At 46.2% G+C, this 21,859-nt stretch overlaps 1 protein-coding gene across 1 annotated transcript in view; it reads left to right on the forward strand.

Moving 5' to 3' along the window:
- Positions 1–21,859, forward strand: part of LOC142576691 (glucose dehydrogenase [FAD, quinone]-like) — a 178,289-nt gene that overhangs the window by 111,798 nt on the left and 44,632 nt on the right. Inside the window, exons 7-8 of the mRNA XM_075686922.1 lie at positions 1,271–1,415; positions 5,048–5,211. Coding sequence (XP_075543037.1) covers positions 1,271–1,415; positions 5,048–5,211 — 309 coding nt within the window. The remainder of the gene's footprint in view (positions 1–1,270; positions 1,416–5,047; positions 5,212–21,859) is intronic.

Genomic DNA, 21,859 nt, shown 5'->3' on the forward strand with positions numbered 1-21,859 from the left:
CCTGCGGCAGGTAGCTCCATCCTAGCTGATGAGGCGGTCTACTCGAAGCGACGGACACTACTTGCACAAAACATTGAAATGCCAAATCTACAAATAACAAGAATCCACTAATAACTTTTTAGCTAATTATCTTATGACCCATATTGCAATTTACAAATTCCAGCAGTGGACTTCGCAAGGCGGATCCACTCGGAACGAATTTTCAGGACCACGCCAGTTTCGAGATATAAATTCCCGAACTTTGCGGAGAAATGCATTGGCATTCCAGTTACTTAAGTGCTTCAGTGCATGAAACGACGTTATGCTAACAAATTAAGTGGAACGCGAAGGAATTTCTCTGCAAAGTTCTGGAATTTATATCTCGAAACTGGTGTAAGTCTTAAAATTCGTTCCAAGTGTATCCAGCTTGCGAACTCCACGGCTAAATTTGTAAATTGCAACATGGACCATAATATAGTTACTTAAAAACTTAATTGGCGAATTTTTATTATATAGTCGATTTTGGATCTAAATTTTGCGTGAAAATATTGTCCGCTGCTTCGAGTAGACCAGCTGATGAACTAGAATTGTGATATCTGCTACAAGCAACTTTTAAAGGTTTTTGAAAGTGTTCGGTGAAACAGCCTTTGTGTGTATATATATATATACACACCCTGTATATATATATATATATATATATATATATATATATATATATATATATATATATATATATATATATATATATATATATATATATATATATATATATATCTTTAGAATTCTTCCAGAGGGAATTCCAAAAACGCTACTAGAAATCTTTATTTGGCACTTTCGCTTGTTTACTCGTTCTTGGCACTGTTCAGGTGTTCTTCCTGCGCTTCTTTCATGCGCGAGTCCATTTCATGTGGTTTCTTGTTTGCCAAGTAAAGGAGAGATGTATCTCATAGGCGCACCTATGATTTACACCCTATTTCAACTATCTTGTGTGGGTTTGCGCGTCTTTATGGCAAATGGTGGGCATTATTCACATTTGTACTAGTAAAGGTACCTCCCCTCTGATTTGTATAAAAAACTTACCCTGGGTTGCCTCCCCCCCCCCCCCCCTCTGAAAAAAAAAAATCCTGTGTACGTGCCTGTGCCGAATACTAGGGTACGTACTACGGCTTCAATAGAACATAGTGGAAGCTTAAGCAGAGTGGCGTTTCGGCAAGTTTTACCTTAGCTGAGTCGGAGTGCCTCGTGTACAGCGCGGGCTTTGTGAAGTTACACTCACGCTCCTATACTGCAGATTCCCGTGGTGGCGGATCTTCCGGTTGGCGAGAATTTGCAGGACCACGCCTTGGCCGCTGGATCGCTGGTGCATCTGAACGAGAGCCTCGGCGAGGGATTCACCGGCATCAGGGGCGCTATCGAGTACTACCGGTACAACACGGGTGAGGCTTATGTACATGTGTGGGATATGCACAACGCGTTTCAAGAGATTGCACTGCTGCGCACGTTTCCCGGTGCATAATGGCACCTATTGGGACATGTCTAGTACAGAGCCTTTAGGAATCATTCGCACGATAACATTAGTTTATGTATACCGTATATCGCGGGTGTTTGCCTTATATCGTGTGGTCACTCATATGGACGAGTAGAATAGATTCTATAGTTGACTCACCCCAGTATCATCATCATCAACAACAGCCTGGTTACGTCCACTGCAGGGCAAAAGCCTAACCCATACTTCTCCAACTACCCCGGTCATGTACTAATTGTGGCCATGTGGTGCCTGAGAACTTCTTAATCTCATCCGCCCACCTAACTTTCTGCCGTCCCCTGCTACGCTTCCCTTTCCTTGGAATCCAGTCCTTAACCCTTAATGACCGTCGGTTATCTTCCCTCCTCGTTACATGTCCTGCCTATGCTCATTTCTTTTTCTTGATTTCAACTAAGATGTCATTAACTGGCGTTTGTTCCCTCACCCAATCTGCTCTTTTCTTATCCCTTAACGTTACACCCGTCATTCTTTCCATAGCTCGTTGCGTCGTCCTCAATTTAGGTAGAACCCTTTTCGTAAGCCTCCAGGTTTCTTCCCCTTACGTGAATACTGGTAAGACACAGCTGTTATGCACTTTTCTCTTGAGGGATAATGGCAACCTGCAGTTCATGATCTGAGAATGCCTGCCAAACACAGCCCAGCCCATTCTACTGATTGTTTCAGTCTCATGATACGGATCCGGGGTCACTATCTGCCCTAAGTAAAGGTATTCCCTTACCACTTCCAGTGCCTCGCTACCTATCGTAAACTGCTGTTCTCTTCCGAGACTGTTAAACATTACTTTAGTTTTCTGCAGATTAATTTTAGGCCCACACTTCTGCATTGCCTCTCCAGTCAGTAAGCATGCATTGCAATTGGTCCCCTGAGTTACTAAGCAAGGCAATATCATCAGCGAATCGCAAGTTACTTAGGTATTCTCCATTAACTCTTATCCCCAATTCTTCCCAATCCAGGTCTCTGAACAACTGCTGTAAACACGCTGTAAATAGCATTGGAGAGATCGTATCTCCCTGGCTGACTCCTTTCTTTATTGGGATTTTGTTGCTTTCATTATGGAGGACTACGGTGGCTGTGGAGCCGCTATAGATATCTTTATTATTTTTACATACGGATCGTCTACACTCTGATTCCGCAATGCCTCGATGACTGCTGAGGTTTCGACTGAATCAAACGCTTTCTCGTAATCAATGAAAGCTATATATAAGGGTTGGTTATATTCTGCACATTTCTCTATCACCTGATTGATAGTGAAAATACGGTCTATTGTTGAGTAGCCTTTACGGAATCCTGCCTGGTCCTCTGGTTGACAGAACTCTAAGGTGTTCCTTATTATATTTGCGATTACCTTAGTAAATACTTTGTAGGTAACGGACAGTAAGCTCATCGGTCTGTAATTTTTCAAGTCTTTGGCGTCCCCTTTCTTATAGATTAGGATTATGTTAGCGTTCTTGCAAGATTCCGGTACCCTCGAAGTCAGAAGGCATTGCGTATACAGGGTGGCCAGTTTTTCTTGAACAATCTCCACACCATCCTTCAACAAATCTGCTGTTACCAGATCCTCCCCAGCTGCCTTCCCCCTTTCCATAGCTTCCAATGCTTTCTTTACTTCTTCCGGCGTTACTTGTGGGATTTCAGATTCCTCTAGACTATATTATCTATCTATCTATCTATCTATCTATCTATCTATCTATCTATCTATCTATCTATCTATCTATCTATCTATCTATCTATCTATCTATCTATCTATCTATCTATCTATCTATCTATCTATCTATCTATCTATCTATCTATCTATCTATCTATCTATCTATCTATCTATCTAGACTATTCTTTCATTATCCCTCAAGAGAAAAGTGTATAACAGCTGTGTCTTACCAGTACTCACCTACGGGGCAGAAACCTGGAGGCTGCTTAGGAAAAGTGTCCTACTTAAATTGAGGACGACGCAACGAGCTATGGAAAGAAGAATGATGGGTGCAACCTCAAAGGATAAGGAAAGAGCAGATTGGGTGAGGGAACAAACGCGAGTTAATGACGTCTTAGTTGAAATCAAGAAAAATAAATGGGCAAGGGCAAGACATGTAATGAGGATGGAAGATAACCAATGGTCATTAAGGGTTGCGAACTGGATGTCAAGGGAAGGGAAGCGTAGCAGGGGACGGCGGAAAGTTAGGTGGGCGGATGAGATTAAGAAGTTTGCAGGGACAACATGGCCACAATTAGTACATGACCGGGGTAGTTCGAGAAGTATGGGAGAGGCCTTTGCCCTGCAGTGGGCGTAGTAACCAGGCTGGTGATGATGATGTCACGAAGAAACCGCTTCTACACAATACGCGACGTGGATTTAAAGCCAGCAAAGCATAAGCACTTCTGAACCTACTCACAAACCTTGCAGCACCACGACTACCACCCGATTTGAGCCCAGTTGCAATTCCTTGAATAAGAATGTTGACAATAACGTCAAGCCGACGCTTGGTTGGTAAGCATATTTCAAAGCTAAAACCAACGCAAAGAGTGTTGCGTAAGAAAATGACTGACGTAAGTGCGAGAGAGAGGAAGAGACTGGACACTGGAAATGCAGGAGGGCCGATAATATCCTAGTTCAGATTAATCATTTCACACTCGGCAGCTAATGCGATTCGCGAAAAAGATAACTGCTTGTCCGATGCAATAAGAAAATAGTGTCAGAGAGAAGAAAATGCGGTCCATGGTGGCAGAGTGACTATCCAATGAGACGAGGTTTCAAGTTACGTTTAACAGGTGGTTTGTGAGAGAGGCTTCTGTCCTTCAGGAAACTTCTATCAGCTGACAACGATGACAAGGACGTGAAGCACGTGCACGTATCTGGACAACTAACGGTTGTTACAGTATCTCTGCTGTCGGGTTCCTGTCTTGTGGGGACAGAGCGCAAGACGCTAAAGGATGAGGAGGAGGGCGCTGCCGTGCCAAGAAAGGGTAGACGTTGTGGCAGGCCATATTGCAGGAAAAGCGTTGCTGCCCGTGCCACAGAAGTAAGTCGCCATCAAAGCGGAGAAAGAATTGCTTGGGCCTCTGACGTCAATGCGTTGTCTCTGAGACGCGCAGACGTGTTGATTAGGGTTGAAAAGTACTGCGTCGAGCAAACATGTGTATGAAAAGTCTCATTCCCATGATTTATACGCAGCTTACGCTTGGGCCTTGAGGAATCCTCGTTTTAAGTATTCAAGTAATTCCATTAAATATTTTGTTTATTATTTTATCCTCTGTTTAGACTATCATGCATGCATTTATTTTAACATAATATTATAATTGTAATTTATCAATAAATCTACCCTTAATGCATGACGATGTGTGTTACTATTTTTCTTGCATTTTGTAACTTTTTGTTTATTTCGCATTGAGATAAACACTTTGATTCACCTATTTATACCATTTGTTCAAAGCTCCATTAAATCATTACGAAGTAGGACTCTATACCCACCGAATGCCCGCTCAGTAAGTGAGGCTCTTGAGTGAGCTTACTTTCCTTTGTTTACCACGCAGGACCCTGGACCCTACCAGGCGGCATCGAGGGCATAGCTTTCTACAAGACCAAGTACGCTGACCAGAACGACGACTTTCCCGACATCGAGATAATGCTCAACACGGGTCCACCGGCTTCCAGCTACACCGAGCCTTTCCTCATCGGCTTGGGGCTTAAGCAGGAGGTACATGACTATAGCACGTCCGATGCTTGATTGTTGTTTTACGGTGCTAGAAAGCCATGCACTCGCTAAGCAGGTCAAAGTCTCATGCTCCTCACAGCTGTTATTTGAGCTGGTCGCTCCTGCGATTACCACTTCATACTGCGAGTATATTTATGCTCTGAGCTGTATGCCTCGGTCTCAGACTTCAGGATCTTGGCTCTTCCCGAATGCAGCACGTGAACATTGCGCACTCATGGCTGCTTTCACTCCTGGTGCAGTCCGCATAAGGGAAAGTGTATTCATAAGGCTCCAAGTGGTAAAAAAAAGGAAAACGGTGCGGCAGGCTTTCTTTTTTTTTTGTATTGGCTCTCCTGCGTTCGTGACCTGCCAAATAGTTCAGCTATGGACCGCTCCACTCGACCACTTGTTGACCGAACAGTATTATCCTGAGTTAAAACTCAAATACAAGACTGGAGCACATAAAGGTGCCCTCTCGCAACCAGATACACTGGCAGTGCGTGTGTCATATTAATTTTTACCCCCTGGATATGTTTGACGTGCACGCAAACCTGTGTACACGACTGTTTTTGCACCTTTCCTCGAAACGTTCGTTGGCCAAGGTGTCCGCCGTTCGCCCGCTGTATATAAATCGCTTCGTTTGAGTCTTGAACCCGTTTGTCTAGTTTAAAAGGGCCGTGGCACCAAATTCTGGAAGAGCGGATTTTTGGCTGCCGAGTCGGTGGTGGAGAACTGCCCTCCGTTCCAAAGCGGCTCTCGGTGGTTCGGAATACATGGGACGGGCGTACGAACGACATAGGCTCCGCCGACGGCCCGTGCTGCACGGTCGGAAGATCCTCGTCAAGGAGTGCGAAAGAAACCCCTTACGCGGCTTCGTTTTACATTGTCGAAAATTGACAATTTCACTCGAAGAGCGAAGCGCTGACTGCGATAGCAAGGTTTAGCGTTGCGTTTGAACTTCTTGGACGGTCTTCTAACCACACGAGGGTTATACTAAAGACCTAAACACTGACATGCGTCAGTGCGCTTCGGCACACGCCGACAAGCGAACGCGTCGCTACCCGTCGGTGGGAGGAAGAGGGCACGCAATCACTGGACCGAAGCTCTGGCGCGCGCCGACGCTCGCACTTTGGACTATTTTGCTGGACTATTTTGTCTTCAACCGTCCAAGTACGACCTAGAATAGCCTGCTGTAAACTAAGCTTGAAACAATAAGCTAGTGATCTGTATGCTCTTTTAGATGTAAAAAACTCCTTCGAATAATGAATGTACACCTGCCGCAACAGCTTCTTTTTATCTTTGATGTAAAAATAGTGCCCAAAATATAGACATCAACGCTTGCGCGCGTGCGTCGTCTGTCTACAATTTGCTTTGCTAACACCTGCACGACGATGCCATATCATATCAAAAGCTGTTGTACGATATTATTTTTGTTAGCTCATTGAGCAGCCAACTCTGTAAGAATTAGCTGTGCAAAGTATCACTGAAAAATCCGTGTTAGAAATATTGTCACGTCGTAGTGACTGTGAAAAATGATCCAGAGTCAAAATTGCGAGTTGCAAATTTAACTCTTTATTGGGCCAACTTGTGCCCAGCAAAGGCAACAGCCAACGATAGCGGCGAGGAAAGTCCGCGACCGTTGAGAATCTCGTCTGCGGCTCAAGCGTGTCGGCTTTCATACAGCACTCTTCGAAAGTTCCGGCGTATTCGCTGGTGCCCGCGCGCCTTCCCGAAACGCAATTCGTGTCGCGTTTGCAGTCAGATTATTCAAGGTTCGTCGACAACAGACAGAACCAAGGATAACACTCGCGGAACTTCCGATACGTGCAGGCGCGTCCTGCGCCGAGCGATAACGTTTAGCATTGGTTAGGTGGTCACCGGATACAGATAAAAAAGTATCCGTGTAAATACCATTATTCTTGTTGGTGCATAAAAGAAACGTGAAAAAGTGGGTTCTGAGAAAATTGGAAAAAACAAATGAAACACATGTAGCACTCACAAAAAATACCTAGAATAGCTAAATTTACTTAATTCGTAGCTTGTGTCCTCCCGATGCTTGATTCTGTCGAAGCTTCCCCATGCAGCACCTCATCTATCATTAAAGGTTGCTTTGAAGCATCAACACCGGATCGGTTATTGCTAGAAAAATTTTCACTCTGTAAAGGCCATGTTCTATTTTAACTGATTTCAACATGTCAAGTTTGTCTTTCTGGACATTGATGAAATGACATACCGTCAGACAATACAAGCTTGAGAATTGGAGGGTTTTAATAGGGGTATTTCGTTGCCCTTTGCCAAGTGAACTATTGAAGCACTTATTCGAATGTATGGGGGCCGCTCATTTGCATAATACAAGGAATATATTTATTTATTTATTTATTTATTTATTTATTTTCAATACTGCCAGTCCCATCAGGGACCATAGCAGGTGGACATACAGAAATGAAAGACATGGTAATAAACGTGCACATACAAATTGCGTGTCGATAAACCAAACAAGGAACGTAAAGGAACAAAGTAAGAATACATAAAAAAAACAAATGTAGATATCACATTTCTAGGAGGCATGCGCAGCAATAAAGAGAATACATTATGAAAAGGATAACAAACGGGAACAAAAATAACAGTAAGCACCTTCACGATAATCAGCATGGCTTACAAGAGTTGCAAAGCATATTATGTGAATAAGACTGCGTTACTGATTACTACATGTGGATTCTAACCGTGATGTGAACTGAGATAATGAGTCTGCAGAAATGACTGACGGATCGAGGCGATTCCATTCCCTTATCACGAGGGGTACATAGGAGTACATGAATGTGTCATTATGGCATGAATATTCTGTTAAAGCGTGTGCATGTTTATGTTTCGATGATCGTGACTGCGAAAAACATATGTATTTTGTTAGGTCGATCTTATAATAGTTGTGAATCAAGTTAAATAAAAATTTGAACCGTGCTTGCTTCGCCCTTGATGAGAGCGTCGCTAAACCCGATATAGCCGCAAGGTTAGTGGGTGAATCTGTGCGCTTATACTTGTTGTGAATAAAGCGCAGCGCTTTTCGCTGTACTTTTTCCAGTTTCGTCATGTTAGTTACTCAGTGGGGAAACCAAACTGTGTTAGCGTACTCCCAAACCGGTCTAACGAAAGCAGTATACGCGAGAAGCTTAGTCGACGTTGGTGCGAGGCGGAGACATCTTCGGAGATAAAATAGCTTGCGCAATGCCTTCGAGGTCACGTTGGTAATGTGCGCGTCCCATCTCAGGTCAGAAGTTAGAGTGATGCCTAAGTATTTATGCTGGTGAACTTTCGTTAGCATTGTGCCGTTAATAAAGTACGGAAAGTCGTAAGGTTGTTTTTTTCTTGTTACCGTCATGCAAACTGATTTGTTTGTGTTTATCGTCATTTGCCATTTTTTGCACCATTCATTTAGTTGGTCTAGTGAGTTGCTAAGCGAAACATGATCTTCGTAGGTGTTAATTGTTTGGTAGAGGATGCGGTTATCAGCAAACAGTTTGATGTTACAGTCAATATTTCTGGTTATGTCGTTAAGGAAAATTAAAAATAACAGTGGCGCCAACACGGATCCTTGGGGGACGCCTGATGTGACAGGCACTGTCGCAGATTCCACATGCTGAAATAATACGAATTGTATCCGGTTTGTTAAGAAATCTGTTACCCAGTCTAAAACTTCCCCGTCCCCAATAAAACCTCGCAATTTTGTTAATAATTTACTGTGGCATACGCGATCAAATGCTTCGGAAAGGTCTAATAATATTATGTCAGTCTGGCTACAGTTATTGATGTTAAATGCGAGGTCATGCACAACTTCCGTAAGCTGCGTGACGGTTGACAATCCATGACGGAATCCGTGCTCGTGTGGCGTTAATAAGTTGTGAGTGTCAAGAAAGTTTGTTAGGTGTTTAAGGATGGTATGCTCGATCATTTTGCAAGCGGTGCTAGTAAGAGATCTTGGTCGATAATTAGAGGGCAATGAGGTGTCTCCTGTTTTGTGTATTGGGATTATTTTCGCATTTTTCCAGTCGTCGGGTAAGGATGATTGTGATAGGGATTTTCGAAATATGAGGCCCAAGTATCGATTGCACCACTCTGCGTATCTCTTTAAAAAATGGTTTGGAATGTCATCTGGTCCGCATGATTTTTTAGGGTCAAGGGTGAGCAACATGTTAAGGATACCCGCGTCAGATATGATTAAAGGATCGATGTTCGATGTTGAACTGCTACTCAAGTCTGACAGGTTACCGTCATCTTTTGTGAAGTTCGAGTGAAAATAGTTATTTTACGCATTAGCGTTGTTAGTTTTTTCCTCAGGAGACAAGTCCGACAACGTGTCTTTAGCAGGGCGGAAGTGGTTCCAGAATCGCTGAGGGCTGTTTGTCAGAAAGTTAGGCAGCGTTACATGAAAATAATGTTCTTTAGCTTCTTTGGCTGTCTGTCGAAAATGTGCTACTGCACATGCTAGTTTGTTAGTTTTGGATGGGCATGATCCATGATTTTTAATAGTTACATATCCTTTTTACATGACGTTTTGCGTGGATGACTTCCCGAGTTATCCATGGGCTTGTTCTTTGTGGTCGCTTGTTTATTAAGGGAACACAGTTAGTTACACAGTAGCAAACCATATTCTTAAAATGAAGCCAGGCTGTGTTCACATCCACTGACGGGCCGGAGGTTATTTCAGTAAAGGCTTGAAATTCGTGCGCAAGGTGGGTTAGTATGCTGGCGTCATCCGCCTTCTCGAAGTTGGGTACTATAGATGTACTACAACGCGTTCTTATTGAGCAGTCCAGATGCAACAAGCATAGCGGTATGTTGTGATCTGAAATGCCTTGAATAATTTCTGTCGTTGGTGCCTTGAAAAATGATCACTGATTAGTATAAGGTCAAGGATATTATGTATATATATATGTATATAAACAGGTTATTTTCACAATTTATACACTTCAAGATACCACAAAAAATACCAGTTTATTGTTTACATCCTACTGTGATGTTTTGACTGAGAAAGACATTGAATTTGTTCTGTGAGGCATGTAATAATTGCTGTGGCATATTATTTTATCGCACGACACTGGATACAGTAGCTGAGCGTTATTAAAACTCCGAAGAAATTAATAGCACAATGACTATGATCACGCACATAGCATTTCATTGCACTTTCTTCATTCATGCCCTTTTTTTTACCTGCACAAAAGCTACTGCAGTGAAATAATATAGAAGCACATGCTTAAAAAACACGATCTCCAACAACTACAATAATAATCAATCAATCAATCAATCAATCAATCAATCAATCAATCAATCAATCAAATGTTTATTATAGTGCCCAGAAACTGCTAGAGAGCCTTCTTACTGGTGCACTTAAAAGCAATATGTGAGACAAAATGTACAGAAAACATGAATGCGGTAGACAAAACAATGCGAGATAGAGAAACGAACAGAGAAAAGAAAACGAGGACGGGTAAAAGGGAGTTAATCCTACGTGATTGTCTACAGACACAAAAAACACAGGAAATGAACTCTGAAGTTTGCCAATACAAGCACAATTCTTATTGCATGTGTTTTGCAGTCGAGTAAACCATAACGCAGTCTTTAATGCAACAAGGCCAGTATTTGGATCGCACCGCTGGTACGATCTGTTGGGAACTCGGCGCTGACGCCCGTGGTTGTACCTGGGTCGCAAGCCCCAAGGGTAGCGTTGGCCTGGCGGCCTGGGGTACAACTGGAAGCATCCGAAGGTCCCGGCAAAGCATGAGTCGACTGGTAACAACAAAACAACTTGTTTATTTTAACATCGCAAAGAGTTGGCGGTCAGGTTGACCGAAGTAGAGAGACGGGAGAGCACTTCACTCAACAGAAGAAATCGGAGCCCTCCTTTTGGCGTCCGGGGGCAGCTGTTTTTATACTCTCGCAGTTGAGGGCAAGAAGGAACCCCTCAATTGACGAGCACGTGATTGTACAATGGGCTAATGGTGACGCACACTGTCGTAGCGCTGCCGTAGCACCATGTCGAGCACGATCTCGTAGCACCCTGTCGTAGCGCTGCCGTAGCACCATGTCGAGCACGATCTCGTAGCACCCTGTCGTAGCGCTGCCGGTCGGGCACAATGACTGTAATGAGAGGATGATCCCTGCTTTCGCTTCGCCTGGTTCGGGCACAATGACTGGAATGAGAGGGTGATCCTTTGCGGTCGCATCGCCGCAGTCGCGCCTGGAAACACCTGGCGATGAGCGTTGCGGCGACGACGATCGGGCCAAAATGTCTGCCGCCCCGCCGCAGTCGCGCCGGCAAAACCACGTGTCGCAGGCGAAACGCAACAGACCGCCCCGCCGGGGGAAGGAGATCCCGATGGACAGGGGACTGCATCCGCTGTCCGGAGGGATGTCGCTCGATGATGCTCATAACCGAAGTCGGGCGTCCCTCGACGTTTCTTGAGCGCAGCGCACAGAGAAGGCCTCGTTCTCTCGTTCAGGTTCGCACGGGACACTGCAAAGTGACTTCGGGAGAGTTCACATTTTTGTTCTCGTTCCCGGCAAGCGTTAGAACTACGCTGAAACTCAACCGCTCAGTCAGCAAGCACGGCACAACCCTCACTAAGCCCTGCCAGGCTCTTTCCCCTTTTTATACCACTGCATAGTTCCTTACAGTAGTCTAGCATCACTCAGAACGCGTCCACAAATTGGAAAATTGCACTAGAAAGCATATCATCACTTTGAAACACTAAACAAAAGCAATATGTTAAAAAAAATCCTGCCTCAGGAAGAAAAACATCAGTAACCAACAATTTTGAGGCTGATTCCTACGTTAGGGGCTTCGACTTAAGCCATCGGCGTTACCGTTGAGACTCCCCTTTTTGTAACGCACCTCAAAGGAATATTGTTGTAAAGCGAGGCTCCAGCGCAGGAGGCGGCCATTTTTGGGAGAAATGGTCTGCAGCCATTGGAGAGGGCAGTGATCCGTCTCAATGATAAACCTCGAGCCGGCTAGATAGCATGACAATTTCTGAACGGCCCACACGAGACACGCACACTCTTTCTCGGTGGCGCTATACGCCTGCTCACGACTGGACAGCTTACGACTAGCATACAGGACGGGGTGTTCTACTTCTCCATTTTCCCGTTGGCACAGTACAACGCCCATGCCTCGCTCACTAGCATCGCACTGAACAACGAACCCTTTTGTATAGTCTGGCGATCGTAGCACAGGCTGGCTTGTTAGGGCACTCTTTAGGGCGCTAAAAGCTCTTTCCTTTGTCTCGTCCCAGACGACTGTTTGAGGCTCTGTCTTTCTTAGAGCATCCGTCAGGGGAGCCGCGATATCAGAGTACCTAGGGATGTACCTCTGATAGTAGCCGGCGACACCCAAGAACGACCGAATATCGGTCTTTGTGCGCGGTTGCGGAAAGTCTCGCACAGCGGCCACTTTTATCTCAGAGGGGCGGCGACGACCCTGACCAATCACGTGACCGAGGTAGACAACCTCGGCCTGTGCTAACTGGCACTTAGGAGCCTTTACTGTCAAGCCCGCTTCGCGCAGGCGGGTTAGCACTGCCCGCAAGTGTGTCATATGCTCAGACCAGGATGCGGAGAATATCGCTACGTCGTCTAGATACGGTAAAGCGAATTCTTGCTGTCCCCGCAACACTTTATCCATGAGGCTTGAAAAACAGTATGGCGCGTTCTTCAAACCAAAACTCAACACTTCAGGACGGAATGTTCCCATTGGTGAAATGAACGCCGCATACCTACTAGCCTCTTCTGTAAGTGGAACCTGCCAATAACCCCTGACAAGATCTAGGGTGGAAATAAACTGAGCGCTACTAACTTTCTCAAGGCGCTCCTCGATGTTAGGGATCGGATAAATTTGATCCTTAGTGATGGAATTAAGCCTGCGGTAGTCGACGCAAGGACGAGGTTCCTTGCCCGGTACCTCAACTAAAATCAAAGGGGAGGTATAATCACTCTCACCTGCCTCAATAACACCGAGCTGTAGCATTTTCTTTACCTCAGCCTCCATAATATCGCTCTGGCGGGGTGACACCCGATACGCCTTGGATCGTACTGGCTCTGTGGAGGTAAGTTCTATATCATGAGTAAGTACAGAAGTCCTACCAGGCCTCTCAGAGAACAGACCTTGAAACTCTTGTAATAGCTGGTGTAGTTCGGTTTTCTGCTCGGGCGACAGCGGTGCTTTACTGATAAGGTCACTAATGACTTGACCGGTGTCTTCCCTGTTCGTCACTGAGCCTAGTCCCGGAAGCTCGACCGGAAGCTCTTCAGGAACGTTTACCATCATGCACACCACTGCTTCCCTTTGTCTATAAGGTTTGAGCAGATTACAGTGGTAAACTTGCTGTGCTTTCCGCTTTCCTGGCAGACTTACCACGTAGTTAACGTCCGACAGTTTCTGAACAATTCGTGCTGGGCCCTCCCACTGCACGTCTAGTTTGTTGTTTAGCGATGTGCGCAATATCATGACCTCATCGCCAACCTCAAAACGACGGGCCCTGGCTGTCCGATCATAATAAACCTTGGCCCTCTGCTGGGCCTTTGTCATTGCTTCACCTGACAACTCCTGTGCCCTTCTTAAGCGTTCGAGGAGCTTAAGCACGTACTCCACCACGACTGGGTCGTCGCCCCTACCTTCCCACGATTCTCGAAGCATGCGAAGCGGAGATCGAAGCGAGCGACCGTACACCAGTTCAGCTGGCGAAAACCCCGTAGCCGCATGCGGCGCGGTCCTTAAAGCAAACATCACCCCAGGCAGACACAGCTCCCAGTCAGTTCGATGTTCAAAACACAACGCTCTCAACACGCGCTTCATGACGGAGTGGAGCTTCTCAACGGAATTCGACTGTGGGTGGTACACTGAGCTGTGTAGCAGCTTTACCCCACACCTTTCGAGAAAAGTTGTCGTCAAAGCGCTAGTAAACACTGTGCCCTGATCTGATTGGATTTCCGCAGGAAAACCAACTCGCGCAAATATGGACAGTAGTGCATTAACTATCTCAACTGAGCTGAGTTCTTTAAGCGGCACTGCTTCAGGGAACTTTGTCGCTGGGCAGATCACAGTCAAAATGTGTCTGTACCCCGTGGCTGTTACCGGCAGAGGTCCCACAGTATCAATAACGAGCCGTCTAAAAGGCTCCGTAATGATAGGTACCAATTTCAACGGCGCCCTCGATTTGTCCCCTGGTTTGCCCACCCGCTGACAGGTGTCACATGACCTCACGAAGTGGTCTGCGTCCCGAAAACACCCTGGCCAATAGTACTCTTGCAAGAGACGGTCCTTAGTTTTCTTAACTCCTAGGTGTCCGGACCACGAACCCCCGTGTGACAAGCGCAACAGATCCTGACGATAGCATTGAGGCACGATCAGCTGATCGAACTCCACTCCTCGGCGGTCTAGATACTTCCGGTACAGGACTCCACCTCTTTCCACAAAACGCGCAGTTTTCCTGGCGATACCTTCTTTGACATTGCAGCGCACGTTTTCCAGGCTGCCATCCTTTTTTTGCTCGGCTATCAAAGCCGACCGGCTGACTTTTAGCAACCTATCAAGTCCGTCTGACGTAGGCGCGATGAGCAAATCAGTAGATAGCTCTTCTAACTTTCCCGTGTCGGGCGTTTCCTCTCCAGTATCTGGCGCCTTTAACGTTACAGACTCAAGTTTATTCAGTTCGGGCGTGCTCTGAATATCAGCTTGCTGCGCCTCTGACCCTTTTTCGTTGTTTGATAACGTCGGCCCCGCAACTACCGCCTTTGCAGCGAGCTCCCGAACCTTCGACCTGGTTAAGGCCTGAACACTAGCTTCACCAAACAAAAGCCCCTTCTCGCGCAGGAGGTGATCGGACCTGTTTGAAAATAGGTACGGGTACTGGGGTGGCAGCATAGATGACACTGCCGCCTCCGTCTCAAGCGCTCCGAAAGGTCCTTCAATAAGCACTTTTGCTACCGGCAGACACACGCTATGAGCTTCCACGGCTTGCTTGATCCATGCGCACTCGCCCGTGAACATATGGGGTTCTACGTAAGACGGGTGAACTACATCCATCGTAGCTGCGGAATCGCGAAGCACTCGGCACTCTTTCCCGTTCACGAGGAGGTCTCGCATGTAAGGCTCGAGAAGCTTCATGTTCTCGTCAGTGCTGCCTATTGAAAAAAACACAACTTTTGGTGTTGTTTCCGGACACTGCGCCGAAAAGTGACCCGGCTTCTGGCACGTATAACACAAGCGCGCTCGCCTCATCTCGAACCGCTTTCTGCGTTTGGCTGCCGCCGTCTCTTTACGTTTGGTCGGACTGCTTTCGCTCGCATCCGCACTACGCGTGTCCCCCTTTGCTCTCATGGGTGTGAACTTCGGCCTCTCAAACTTCGAGCCAAATTCACCCTTTTGACCGTCCTTAGCTCCGCGAGCCCGACGCGTCACAAACTCCTCGGCTAGCTCAGCGGCTTTAGCCACCGTACAAACGTCTGGCCTATCCAAGACCCAGTATCGCACGTTCTCCGGTAACCGACTATAAAACTGTTCTAGCCCGAAACACTGCAGAACTTTATCGTGGTCACCGAACGCTTTCTCTTCTTTGAGCCACTCCTGCATGTTCGACATAAGCCTATACGCAAACTCTGTATATGACTCACTTCTGCCTTTCTCATTTTCCCGAAACTTCCGACGGAACGCCTCCGCAGACAGCCGGTACTTTTTTAGCAGACTCGATTTTACTTTGTCGAAATCCTCTGCTTCCTCTCTATCCAAGCGAGCGACTACGTCGGCCGCCTCGCCGGGTAACAAAGTGAGCAAGCGCTGTGGCCACGTTTCCCGAGAGAACCCCTGCTTCTCGCACGTTCGCTCAAAGTTAACCAGGAACAAACCAATGTCCTCTCCAAGCTTAAACGGCCGCATCAGGTCAGTCATTTTGAACAATACTCGTTCTCCTGCACCGTGTGCCTGACTTCCATTACGAGCGCGTTCCATCTCTACCTCGAGACGCTTCATTTCCAAAGCGTGTTCGCGCTCTTCTTTTTCTTTCTGCTCTTTAAGTTCGCGCTCCTGTTTCTCTTTTTGCTCTTTAAGTTCGCGCTCATATTTCTCTTTTTGCTCTTTAAGTTCGCGCTCCTGTCTTTTTGACCTCTCCTCCATAGTCTCAAGGCATTCCGACAGCTCGTCATCCTCAGCCTCTAACTCAAGAATAGCCTTTAGCAGTTCAGGTTTTCTTAGTTTGTCTGAGACATCCAGACCCAACTCTCTTGCAAGCTCCAACAATTTCGGTTTGCGCAACGACTTCAAATCCATGGCTGCTCTGAATGCTGCTTTCTCTACTGCTTACTATTGTCTTGCCGCAAACTAACCCGGCAGCAACGACAACCACAATTACCAGCTCTGTTTCTGACACTAACAAAAAGCCTGGCAAAGCTCAGAAGAAGAAAGTCCCGCACTCACCAAACCTCGCAGCCAAGAGTCCAGCGCAGTCGTTCCGCTGCAGGCAACCAGTCATCACACAGGGCTCGTTGCACTGCTCCCGGATCGTCGATGAGCTGCTCAGCATACAGTCAACTGCATCTCTTCGCTGCTGGCCTCCGTTGTCGCGATCTCACCGCTGGCAGACAGTTGTTTGAAGTCGGAGGCGATCTCACCGCTGCCAACCAGATATTTGGATCGCACCGCTGGTACGATCTGTTGGGAACTCGGCGCTGACGCCCGTGGTTGTACCTGGGTCGCAAGCCCCAAGGGTAGCGTTGGCCTGGCGGCCTGGGGTACAACTGGAAGCATCCGAAGGTCCCGGCAAAGCATGAGTCGACTGGTAACAACAAAACAACTTGTTTATTTTAACATCGCAAAGAGTTGGCGGTCAGGTTGACCGAAGTAGAGAGACGGGAGAGCACTTCACTCAACAGAAGAAATCGGAGCCCTCCTTTTGGCGTCCGGGGGCAGCTGTTTTTATACTCTCGCAGTTGAGGGCAAGAAGGAACCCCTCAATTGACGAGCACGTGATTGTACAATGGGCTAATGGTGACGCACACTGTCGTAGCGCTGCCGTAGCACCATGTCGAGCACGATCTCGTAGCACCCTGTCGTAGCGCTGCCGTAGCACCATGTCGAGCACGATCTCGTAGCACCCTGTCGTAGCGCTGCCGGTCGGGCACAATGACTGTAATGAGAGGATGATCCCTGCTTTCGCTTCGCCTGGTTCGGGCACAATGACTGGAATGAGAGGGTGATCCTTTGCGGTCGCATCGCCGCAGTCGCGCCTGGAAACACCTGGCGATGAGCGTTGCGGCGACGACGATCGGGCCAAAATGTCTGCCGCCCCGCCGCAGTCGCGCCGGCAAAACCACGTGTCGCAGGCGAAACGCAACACCAGGCTGTTGCGGTATACTGGTATACTGTTGCGGCACGAACAGTTGCACATGACCAAGAAGCTTTGGGGAATGGATAATGCCATTGACCACCTTACACAGGAGCAGAAGGTCTGATGAATTAAGTCTTGAGTATAGAGGTTTAGGTTGAGGTATATTTGAGAAGGTTGAATTATGGTCGCCAGAATGGCAAAAGTGGTGGTTGAAGATAGATATCAGTTTATTCTGGGAATTGGATTTTCACGTTGCACTCCCATCTACAAGAGGCATACTCTAGTAGTGGAAAGCACACAGCAGAATACAATTCCAGAAGCGGAACAGGTGAGTGGAAATCATGCAATATATGCATAAAATTCGAAGAGTGTGAAGTGCAAGTTGTGTGACTTTCTGGGGGTGTGGAGAGACGCTTAGCGGTTTATCGAAGTACACACTAAGATCTTTCAGATACACAAAATTCAGATACGCGCGTTTTTCTGCAGAAATCAGGCATTTGTATTGGCTCAAAGGTTGCCCCTATTCTTAGCAACATTTACCTGAGTAAGGTTGACAACTGCTTAGAGAAAGCCTTAGGTGGAAGTTTTATCAAGATATTTCGTTACGTTGATGATTACTTGATTTTTTGTAATAGGGAAGAATTTGATTCCGCTGCTACCTCAGTAAGTGAGCAATTTAAACTTTATGGGGGAGGATTAAAGTTTACCAAGGAATTTCCTCAGCGACGCGTAATTCAGTTTCTTGACATTTCCTTTATCTTCGAACAAAATCATGTTTGTTGGCAGTACTCCCCAAGATCTTCGAAGCCGTTGCTAAGCTTTCAATCCAAGCATTCTAAATTAGTAAAAAACGGAATTGCCATGTCGTGCCTTAAGTCTTCCCTCACCAGATCCTGCATGCACAAAATGAGCGCCAGTTTTAATGCGCAGGTCCGGCGCCTATTAGAAGCAGGGTATCCTAGTGTAGCGGTGGCCACTGTGGCTGAGCGCCTAAAGAAGTGGGTTTCGAGAGGGACGGGCGTGATTACAGAAAGCAGTAATAGCAAAAAAAGAGTATAGGCTATTCCGTATATTCATTCAGTGTCGCACAGGCTTAAGAAAGTTGCTAGTAGATATGATGTTAATGTTGCTTTCACTGCTCCCAATAAGCTAGGTAAGATATGCGCTGCCGTAAAGAATAAAAAGGAGCGGGCAAAAGGCAAAAAACGAACAGATATTTGTCCAGTGAAGCACAATAAGAACAACTGTTTTACTGACTGTCGTATGGGTGTGGTTTATAAAATACCCCTTAGCTGTGGCCAGTTCTACGTAGGGCAAACGGGACGGTGTATCAATCAGAGGCTAATAGAACATAAAAGGTCGTTAACCGGTGGATCGCCTTCTAATCTTTCGCTACATTGCCGAGATTGTAACTGCACGCCAGAGTTAGATGAATGCGCGATATTGTACAGGCATAAGAATGAAGATACGCGTCTTATGGTAGAGGCATGGCATATCTATAATGGTGGAAGTGCATGCGTGAGTCAGCCTTCGATTACTTTACATAAGGAAGAGATTAAGTACCTTAAAAGTTATCTCTCACGTAGGCCGGCACGTGTACCCGATTGACACGTGGTGTTACCATTCCTGAGCATGCGCAGATGAGTTTTGTCTCTTTCTTTTTTCGCTTCAGTTGATAGTCGGCGTTCGTGTTGTCCACTTCTCTACTCTTGTGTCCTATCTGCACGCCTCACTTCTATTTTGCATAATGAAAGATCTTTCATTTCATCGACCCTTGGCAGTGGAGAATCCCGAAGGGTGTATGCAAATTGAACATGGTGTGTTTTCCGCACATAACCTAATGCCATAGTATTGGAAGCATTTAAGAGTACCTTATTGTTTCTGCACCAGTTTGAGAGTGAAAAAATGTCTTTTTGGAGGTTGATGCCGTGATGAACACTGTTGACAGTCTCAAATAGTTTTAAGTTGTCGGCACACAAGGCCACGCTGTTCATTTATTAAAGTGTTCTTATCACTAGTAGACAGCATCTGAAAGGGTTAAGCACTACAAAAGAAATACCATCAGCACCACAAGGAAGGTGAGGTTTTGATCAGGCGCTTCAAACACTTGCAAACGTCTTCATTGAGTGATAGTGTACACACCGTGCAGACTGAGAAGGAAGATTACTTGCAGCATCTTTTACACCAAATACGGAACATAAATGTTCTGCGAAGCCATCAGCAGTGTTTTAGACAACATCACCATTTGTATGAAGAAGACATAAATCATTGGCGCTCTCTTTAGAACAGTGAGAGTGCGCGAAGCTCCAGAAATATTTTGAATTACATGTCAAGCTGGCCTCAACATATTCAGTGTTGTCGTAGTGATAATAATAATAATAATAATAATAATAATAATAATAATAATAATAATAATAATAATAATAAGAATAACCTTAGCGGTAACATGGCATTTTAGACAGCCCGCAAGACTAAAAAAGGCTGATGCCTATTCCTGCTGTGGCAAATTCCTGCTGTGGCTGGCTTGCAGACGCTAGAGCGTCAGCAAGCCAGCTACAGCAGGAATTTGCAGGGTGCAGAAGACACCTCCCCCCCTCCACGTGCACAAACATCCCCCCACACACAGACACACACATTTGCTCATTCGCAAAGCACGGCACACGTGCACACAGTCGACGGGTACACACCACGTAGGAGTGCCAATTCAGTCTGGTCGCAAGAATAGGGAGTCCGAATGGCCGGGGGGGGGGGGGGGGAGAAAGCTGTGTACGCCACAAATAAGCATGGAGTTGCGGTGTCGGACCGTACAGGCCTGATGGGGTTCAGGCTGTGCTGATCGCTTGTTCAGACGGACTGAATAAGAAAGATGAGTGCTGTCCAGACAGCCGTCAAGCACCCTGCAGAATAGGCAGACTAATGCAATGTTGCGCTGGTATTGCAGGGTGTGCCCCTTACGGCTTTGAGGCAATCCTCGTAGGCTGGCATGAGCTTGCGACCACCGAAAAGACGGGAGAAGAGGATGCGTGCTGTGCACCACTGAACAAAATCAAGTTTGTCAGTGACGTGAGTTTGGTACAGGGACTATACCGATGAGCAGTACTGAAGCCGTGGCAGAATGATAGAAGTGTAGAGTGCTCGGAAAAACTTCAGGTCCACAGGGACGCGAGACACGGGACACAAACCCAAGTATGCGACAATGCTTAGATACAGTGCTGGTGACATATGCGAAAAAGCCGAGAAAAGGGCTGAATGTTACACTCAGGATGAGAATCGCCCGAGCAGTCTTCATAGGAGTGTGCCTTCGAGGAAGTAGGCTGGACACTCAGCAGTTTTGTTGTGGCTGATACGCATCGCAGCACATTTTGCAGTGCTACTACAAAGTTTGCTATTGTAGGCCCACTCGTCCACCTTTACTGAACGTATTTACTTCAAGCCCGTATGTTATACACCGGCCTAATGTTGCAGTGGAAGTGTTAACTTGTTAATTGAACGCATTGTGCGACGATGCATTGGGAACTTGGTTTTGAGTTGATCTTTTTCCTTAATACAGTTTATAGTACCCTAACGAGAAACATCTTAGTGGAAGCTGAAGAGATTCAGCCTTTTTAAGCATACGTATACTGCACTAAGTACTGATGACACCTCTTCACCTTCCCCGCGATGCACTATCAATATATAAAAAGAAGATCAAAAGCCAATTACAGTATCATTGACTCAGTATGTGCTGCTTCTCAAGTAGGCATCGAAACAATCCTGGTATACGCGCCTGCATGCATAGGTCTTGTATGATGCAGGTCCTCCTATGCATTGCACATGGTGCACATATTGCAAACAAATAATTTCTTATTGCAGTACTCAAGTATAAGGACACACGGACTCAAACATGACTGCATTGTGTCATATTTCCTTCAGTGCGTCAACGTTCTTGAGTGCTGCACGAGCGATTTATCCCTAGCTAGCCCATTCACTTGAAAAAAGTGAGTGAGGTAGACTGTGATGCTGTACTGAACTGAATTCACATGCCGAATAGAATAGCGCACTGTCAGATGAAACTGATGGCATGGCTGATGACGTAGGTACTTTCCATTGCTCGCTACTAGTGTCTTTCACTTTCGAAAGTTATCTTCGCCACTGAAAACAGCGCAGAGCTCGTCCGTTAAAGCTGAGTCACCTGAGACTCCACGAAACACGCCCCGGTTCACCACCCCAAGTTCGACACGATTCATTCACCACACCACACATCACACGAAGTCAGGAGTGCCATCTTTTAAATCGCTGCA

This window comes from Dermacentor variabilis, chromosome 3, assembly GCF_050947875.1.
Source record: "Dermacentor variabilis isolate Ectoservices chromosome 3, ASM5094787v1, whole genome shotgun sequence".
NCBI classification, from domain to species: Eukaryota; Metazoa; Arthropoda; class Arachnida; order Ixodida; family Ixodidae; genus Dermacentor; species Dermacentor variabilis.